This window comes from Lithobates pipiens, unplaced genomic scaffold (assembly GCF_037356315.1).
Source record: "Lithobates pipiens isolate NorthernLeopardFrog02 unplaced genomic scaffold, aLitPip1_a1.2 Scaffold_19, whole genome shotgun sequence".
NCBI classification, from domain to species: Eukaryota; Metazoa; Chordata; class Amphibia; order Anura; family Ranidae; genus Lithobates; species Lithobates pipiens.
In genome coordinates, this window is record NW_027507764.1 from 414,298,883 (window position 1) to 414,307,241 (window position 8,359).

The window sequence follows — 8,359 nt, forward strand, 5'->3', positions numbered from 1 at the left end:
AGGCTACCCCCCCTTCAGTCTATTATGAATGCTGCTGCTAGACTAATGCACCTCACTAATCGTTCCATGACTGCTGCCCCTCTCTGCCAATCCCTTCACTGGCTTCCCCTACCTCACCTTGTAAAATTCAAAATGATAACCATAACATACAAAGCCCTCCACAACATCGCCCCCATCTACATCACCAACCTCATCTGCAGATATCGTCCAAATCACCCCCTCCGCTCCTCCCAGGACCTCCTGCTTTCTATCTCCCTTGTTACCTCCTCTCATGCTCGCCTTCGTGTCTTCTCCAGAGCCTCTCCTATCCTCTGGAACTCCCTGCCCCAGTCTGTCCGATCAGCCCCTACCCTGTCCACCTTTAGGATTTCCCTGAAAACTCATTTATTCAGGGAAGCCTATCCCACACCCACCTAACTGTCCCTGAGCCACCCCCATCAAATCATTCTCTGCAGCTATTACCTTTTGTATCACCACCCCCTCCCTTTAGAATGTAAGCTCTACGAGCCATCACTTTTCCAAGACCCAAAGTGGCCGCGTACTTATTTTGATGAATACGTTTTATGCAGTTTTGGGTTATGCAAAGCACCCACTTGGATATATGCTCCAAACACACATTATTTGCCTTCCAATCATATGTCTGTTCACATGCTTTATGCAGCCTCTGGCACATAACCGGGTACAGTCGCACATTTTAATTCATCTCAATGGCTGGGTCTATGCATTGGCAAAAGGTCTGTGGAAAGTGATTGCACAGGATTGTGCACGCTGTACTGTTCTGTGTATGAAGAACTAGAATAAAAGTTGAATTAAAGTTAACTTTTTCTGATACAGTACATTTATTACATATTTATGACAATTTTTAAACCACACACACACACTTCAGCTCCACTACGTGGCATCTCCTGCAACATATTATTTATACTACAGCAATATTTTCCAAACTATCAGTGATTAAAATGCCTTATATTCTCTATATAGCGACTTCCAGATGACTTACGCTAATGTTGGCTGACAGTGAACTTGATTCCAGGCACATTTGTACTGAGGCTGGATAAAACTCTCAGTCCCTTCCATGACCGTACAGCTGACATTCTTGCTGACGATGTACGCACACCAGTTCCTAAAGGAGGAGAATCACAATAAGTGACAGATCAATCGCTATACAGGACAATACACAGGACTATTCATTAGTGTTCAATTTGATATGCAAGATGAGCTGACATTGTCCTGTTGTCATTGTTCTGCTTTACTAACACAATGGGTAGAAGTTACAGCAAAATGACAGCACATCTTTGTTTCCCTTTTACTTAATGTACTAAAATAACTTATAACCCTTTACTGTAAAACAAAAGAACGCAATAGGCAAACAGCTAGAAAATCCCAGAGGTTCCACAACTTGTACGGTGATTATGGAGTTGTTTCAAGTAGCAAATGCTAAAAAAAAAGTCGGAGAGGATGATTGATATATGAAAGAGCTACTCAGCTGAGATGGTAAGTAGTAAACCTATACATACATCATTAGGATGAATATACTCACATTTCATAAATGAAATCAGAAAGATCACATATATTACAAAAACAGACACCTTAAGATTTGTGTGTTTTTTGATGCCTTTCTTATAAAGTATAATTCCAGGCTATTGCTAACTATATCTAAACCTGCCCCCCCCCCCCTTTCCAAATCCTATTCTAACTACCCCGTGAAAGGAAGAAACAAACATATTCTACTTACCTGCTCACCGCATCGATTTTTCATGGAGCAGCCCCCGCTCCTCCTCTTACCCTGGCCACTCCTTCCTACTGAGTGCCCCCAGAGCAAGCAACTTGCAATGGTGGCACCCAAGCAGGCTATCTTCCGAGCCGCTGCTCTGAGTGTCCATTCAAAAAACAGAGCAGTGGCTTGGCTCCGCCCCTCTCTCTCCTCACTGTCTGTGATTGACATCAGCAGCCAATGGTTTCTGCTGCTGCCTCAGCTAATGAGGAGGGAGAGTCCCTGGGAAGCCAAGGCACTCATGCACTTTGCTGGAAGTATTGGGGGGGGAGTTGTGGGAGGAGCTGCTGCACAAACAAGGTTTTTTACCTTCATGCATAGAATGCTTGAAAATAAAAAACCTTGAGCTTTTACAAACACTTACAAACAATAGCCTGGAACTCCACTTGAACTTCCTAATAATAATCTAGAACAGTGGTCCTCAACTCCTGTCCTCGGAGTCCACTAACAGGCCAGGTTTGCACAATAACTGAAATACATTACAGGTGATATCATTTGCTGCTCAGTGATTGCAGTATTCTAGTGTGTATCTCCACAAGGTAATACTTAAAATGTGGCCTGTTAGTGGGTCCCGGGGACAGGAGTTGAGAACCACTGATCTAACATATCACACGAGTTCCCATTCATTAATCTCCCCTTGCTATGCATATTATAACATATTGTAGTTTACCAATCCTTGATATTAAAAGGCTCATATACATTTATTTTACTTAACCATTTGCTTACTGGGCACTTATACCCCCTTCCTGCCCAGGACAATTTCTAGTTTTCAGCGCTGTCCCACTTTGAATATTAATTGCGCGGACATGCTAAACTATACCCATATGACATTTTTATCATTTTCTTCACACAAATACAGTGTTCTCTTGGTGGTATTTAATCACCGCTGGGTTTTTTATTTTTTACTAAACAAACAAGAAAAGACCGAAAATTTTGCAAACAGTAATCTTTCTCCTTCACTTATGTGTGCTGATGAGGCGCCACTAATGGGTACTGAGAGATGACACTGATTGTCAGAACTGATGATGCACCACATTTGCTAGACCTATGACCTAGCTCCAGGAGGACGGAGTGAAATGCGTTTGGGAGCGTGGCCTGATCGGAGTCCAGACTGAGGTTGCCACGCCATTCATTGCAGTAGGACACAATAGATTTGCAACTTCCAGGGGTAACCCTTCCGTTCTTGAACCTTTGCAAGAGCCAGGATGGGCGCTATACCCTGTGAACACTCTAACAGCAGCTGCGCTGTCCACATATGCCCTCCCTATCGAACCAGAGTGGCCCACACACTTTTTCCGGGTCACAATGAGGCATCACTGATATGTGGCACAGAGAGGTGGCACTGATGATGATGCACTGATTGGCAGCAATTATAAGTGGCAATGATTAGCAGCACTGCGGGGCACTGATTAACGGCACTGATGTGTACTGTGTGGGACCAATGTCCTTCTAACAGAGGCCCGTTAATGGCTTCTTTTCTTCACACTGGCAGTGTGAGGGAAAAAGAAAAGGCCATAACCAGCTTCTGTTTACGTCCATGATCAGCTATCATTGGCTGACAGCTGATCACGTGTTAAAGGGCCTGCTGTGATTGGCCCTTTACCCGATCTGTGATCAGCCGAGTACCAAGGATATTGCACAGAGCAGCCCCTTGCCTCATCTTCTCTAGTCCCCTACCAACACTCTCTGCTTTTCCTCTCCTGCATATGCCCCCATAGCAAGGTGTGTGCTGTACAGGCGCACTCAGAAACTGAACAATGTGCATCCATAGACACAAACAGTATGGCTTGGCCACACCCCCCTCACGCTCCCTTCTAATAGGATGTGACTGACAGCAGCAGGAGCCAGTGGCTCCCGCTGCTCTCAGAATCTCCTTTGCAGCAGACGGACACAGTTCTGGATCGAGAGCGGTGATGAGTTAATGTTTAGGGAGAGGGAGGGAAAGGAACAGATAGTGGAAGATTTTTTTTACCTTAATGCAAGGGATACATTAAGGTACAAAGCCACCTAAATGTGATGGCTGCATTAGTTTTCTTTTTTTAGGGATTTTCCCCCATATGCTCACCTGGTAATCTTGCCAGTAATACACCTTTGGACAGCTGAATGAATTCTCAATCTGGGGAGAAGGTAATGATAGATGTACTAGCAGATTTAGATGGACTTGACTAACAAATTGAAGCCAAACTCCAGCTAACACTTTTTAAGCAGCTACAGCAACAGTTTTTTTTCTTTTGTGATAAAGGTTGTACATAAATGAATAAAAGCTGATCATTGTAAGTACCCCGTCATTATTGAATGGTTTGGCTCAACCCTCTAACTGCCAATTTAGTTGGACAGCTTATTAAAGGAAGATGAAAAATAACAGACTTACCACCCAGATCACTAGGTGGGAAAAACCCTAAGGCCGCGTACACACGCGGGGACTGTTCGCCCAACTTTGTTCGTCAAACAGTTTGAGCGGACAGTCCGCTCAAAATTAGCATGGACGGACTTGGCCACACACGACGAACGAACAGTCCGCTAAAACTTGCGCGATGACGTGAACGGCACGTACGACGGGACTAGAAATACGACGTCCTATACACTGCAATGCAACCTTCGGCGTGTAAATCCTTTCTGAGCATGCGCGGAACTTAGTTTGACGAACAAGCCTACACACGGGCGGACTGTCCGCTCAAACCAAGTTTCAGCGGACAGTTTTACGGAATTTCCGAAAAACTTTGTTCGTCAGACTGTCCGCTGAAACTGTCCGCTGAAGCCCACACACGAGCGGACTGTCCGCCGAAACACTGTTCAGCGGACAAAGTTGGACGAACAGTCCCCGCGTGTGTACGCGGCCTAAGAAAAGGAAAACAATGCTGCCATCACATTTAAGGATTGGTAATCTGTAATATAATGGGTTTAATATAGATTTAAATTCTGGGAAAACTATCTAGACTGCCAATCATGATCTCCTTTTAAAAATTCTGGTTACCTATATATTTGGCCTCAATAATGTCTAAATCACTGATCCAGAATCTGAAAGCTGCTGGCAAAAATGTACAGAACGTCCTCAATGAATGTACTGAAGCCTTTGGATCAGCATGACAGCCCCGCGGCTAAGTATTTTCTCAGTACTGGTTTCCTTCACACACTAACATTGATTTACATCGGCTCCAATAATATGCCATGTTAGCAGCCAGTGTATGGGACTCAGACTGTAGCCCATAAAGGGCAATACATACCAAATTCTTAGTTATCTGGATGACAGCAGTGACATAGCTGTAGCCTTTGCCAAAGGCACTAAAGGCAGCACAAGAATGTAAAGTGGGAACTAAAATAAACAGCTGTACTCAATGGGCAAACAGAAATCTACAAAACCTAATTTAATAACAAAATCATTAATAACATCAGATACATATGTAAAAATATCCGTACAAGGCAGACGCCAAAGCACAATATTGCCAACGCACATGTTCCTGAAAGTGGCTGTGAATGTAAGTGGGTGTTGCAGTGACTATTAGCTGGAGACTGAAGACAGTCAAAGCTAGAGGTAGGTCACCAGCACACCAAGGATCTCCAGAAAAGGTCCAAAGTTTTATCTGGTGATGACATCATAGTTACAAAAGCGACTTTTCAGAGAATCGCAGGACCCCTTCATCATCAGGCATGTGACCAAATGTTGCTGAATACAGCTTTGGACCCTTTCTGGAGATCTTTGGTGTTCTGGTGACATACTTCTCGCTATATATGCCAGAAGGGAACATATTCATGTGTTAATGTGAGTATTAGCTGTGTGGATGAGTATAGTCTATTTGCTATCAGGCATGTCAGGATGGGGAGAGGCTCCCTACAGCCTTCATTGACATTACTGGATAGGAATTTCAGAGAGTGCAGGAAACGGACTTGTAACTAGAATTCAGTGCTGTTCACACCTCAAACATGTTCTCCAAATCCGTTCCGGGTGTGATTCTGTATGCACGTATATAACGCGTTCTGGTGCATTTTTTATGCGTTTCCAGATGCTTTTTTTTCCCACTGTACTGGGGTCCAGTGCATTTTTTATGCATTTTACCACGTTCCAGTACAGTTCTGTGCATGAACAAAGCAGGGTGTTGTACTTTTTCCCTAGAACGGAAACGTACTGCACTGGTGTGAACAATGCCTTTGGAACCCACATAACCTACTTTCCATGCGTTTTTGAAGCAGGAAAAAAAAGGACTGCACTGCATGTGGTGTAAACGTGCCCTTACAATTTTAGATGAGATATCATATGAATTTTAATACCAGTTCACACCGGGCGGCTTTGAAATCACGCTACTTCAGCCATATCACTGTGGCTTGCAACTTCATACAACAGAAGCGTATGCAAGTCGCAATGATATTGGCAAAAAGAAGTGCAGGAACCTTTTTCTGAGTCGCAGCAGTTAGAACGGTTCCACGGAGGACAATGGGGTGTGACTTGTCATGCAATTTGGAACAGTCAAATCACTACAAAAGAATGGGCAATCGCATAAAAAAAAAAAATCACATGACAAATAGCATCAAAAGGGGGCTAAATGTCACCATAAATTAATAAAAAAAAATAATAAAAATAATAAAAAAATAATAATTAGGGTTTCGACCTACAGTGTATTATGGTGGCCATACACGTTTCAATATTTATTTCTATTTACGTTTCAATAAACAGTTGACCTCCCTTTCCAGACAATCTCTCCCGTGAAAAAATAAAATGATCTATAGTCAACAATTAGATCGATATGCCACACTTGGGGTAGTGGATTTTGATCAATAGTTGGAAGGTACAATCATAAGTTATTGATCACATCTCTGTTTTCATTTTCTTATTGATCAAAATTGTAATTGTGACCAAGTGCTGTCCCTCGATGCAAAACGATTGATCATTTTCCCACCCTCGATCAAATCTGCTCTAAATAAAGTCTAAATCGATTGAAAGGAAAGTTGTGCCTATTTGATTGTTGATTGATATGATTGCATCATGCATGAACTGGATAATACAATCAAGGTGTGTATGACCATCATGAGGTTTACCAATCCTTGGACTTCATAAAACTAATCTGAGATGTAAAATATTTTGTAAACTAAAGTAATCACAATGGAGATGATGATCACAAGAAGAAATAAATAACAATAGGAAACTATAAGAAAACATTAGTAAATAAGATGATCACAATAAGAAAGAAATGATAAGAGGAAACAGATAACAATAGGAAATAAGATACTAATATAAAAAAAAAAAAACAATAAGAAAATAGTAAATAAGTTGATCACAATAAGAAAGAATGATAATAGGAAATACGATAACGAGAAGAGGAAATAAACTAATAACAATAGTAAATAAGCTGATGGTAAGAATAAGAAAACTCTGGGCTACAATGAAGGATCCCCAATACAGAGAAGTTATTGTCACTAATGGTAAAATGAGAAGCAGCTGAAGGCTTGGAACATAGGACTCTCCCTCCAAAGATCCATGTGGACAGAGTTGGTAACAATGTGTGCCCGGTGTGGAGTGAAGGTTGATCACCTAAGTGCACTTACTTGCCCCTCTGTGCCGGGCGGTGGTAGGTGAGTTGTGGTGGGGTTCCTTCTATGAGTAGTCCTCCACTGATGAGAAGAAGGAGCCCCGTCCATAGACTGACTCCAGCAGGCTCCCCTGATCGTCCCATCATCTCACACTCCGCACACAACTTCCAACTTGTCCCCAGAAGCTGCGATCAGCGATCCTGGGCAGAAGACGATGAGTGTAGAGGAGGAGAGCTCCGATCCCGGCCAGATTCCTCTCTAATGATGGGATGGGGAATGAATGTGATCCTCCCTGTTAGCGGAGATCCTTTCTTTCTCTGTAGACCCGAGCAAAGCTTCATCCTTCCCTTCCACACCTCCTCCTCCCACTCCGTTCCTCATGACGTCATATCTCCTAGATGAAAGTCCTAGTCCGGACTTCTGGGACTTCGTAGTGAGCTGTCACCCCGATGATGGGAGCCCAGGTCTGTCCATGTAGGGATGTGCTCAGGACGATCCAAGCCTGCCTTGTCTGCGGGCTTCTGTTAGTTTACAGGCACACTAGAGCAGCTTGGCCGATGTTCCAGCTCTAATGGCAGCCAAAGTCATTGATGGCCCAGAGCCTGTTGCTAGAAAAGTCCAAGTGAGAAGTGTGTACATATCATGGAAATCTTCTCTTACTTGTACTAAAAAATGTTACTGAACTCTGGGAAAGCCAAATATCCTTCCTCTGGTGTGAGGTTGTGTCTGCACTTCAGAGGCGTAACTAGAACCTTCAGGGCTCCAATGCAAGAAATAAGGAAGGCCTTCCGACTGATCCCGTCATGGGACCCTTTATTACTGTCCTGCAGTGGCCACCTCCCTGCCCCACACGGTGGTGGAACACCAGAGCCCAGTCACAAGAGTGACCCTGGTAGTTCCACCCAGTAGCGTTGCTAGGTGGGGGCTGGGGGTGTGGGCCGCACCCAGGTGACACCCGCCAGAGGGGTGACACCCGTGGATTGCCGCACCGCTAACACCACCTGCTGGCCAGATGATCTGCACCTCGCTGTGTCCCCAGTGGAGCGGACTGAAGCCGCCGCC

At 43.8% G+C, this 8,359-nt stretch overlaps 1 protein-coding gene across 1 annotated transcript in view; it reads right to left on the reverse strand.

Annotated features, from left to right (window-relative positions):
- EMILIN2 (elastin microfibril interfacer 2) overlaps positions 1-7,847 on the reverse strand; it is a 101,812-nt gene extending 93,965 nt beyond the window's left edge. The window contains exons 1-2 of the mRNA XM_077492526.1: positions 7,313-7,847; positions 1,001-1,123 (exon numbers count right to left, since the gene is read on the reverse strand). Of these exons, the coding sequence (XP_077348652.1) occupies positions 1,001-1,123; positions 7,313-7,443 (254 nt within the window). The 5' untranslated portion in view covers positions 7,444-7,847. The remainder of the gene's footprint in view (positions 1-1,000; positions 1,124-7,312) is intronic.
- Positions 7,848-8,359: the final 512 nt, after the last annotated feature.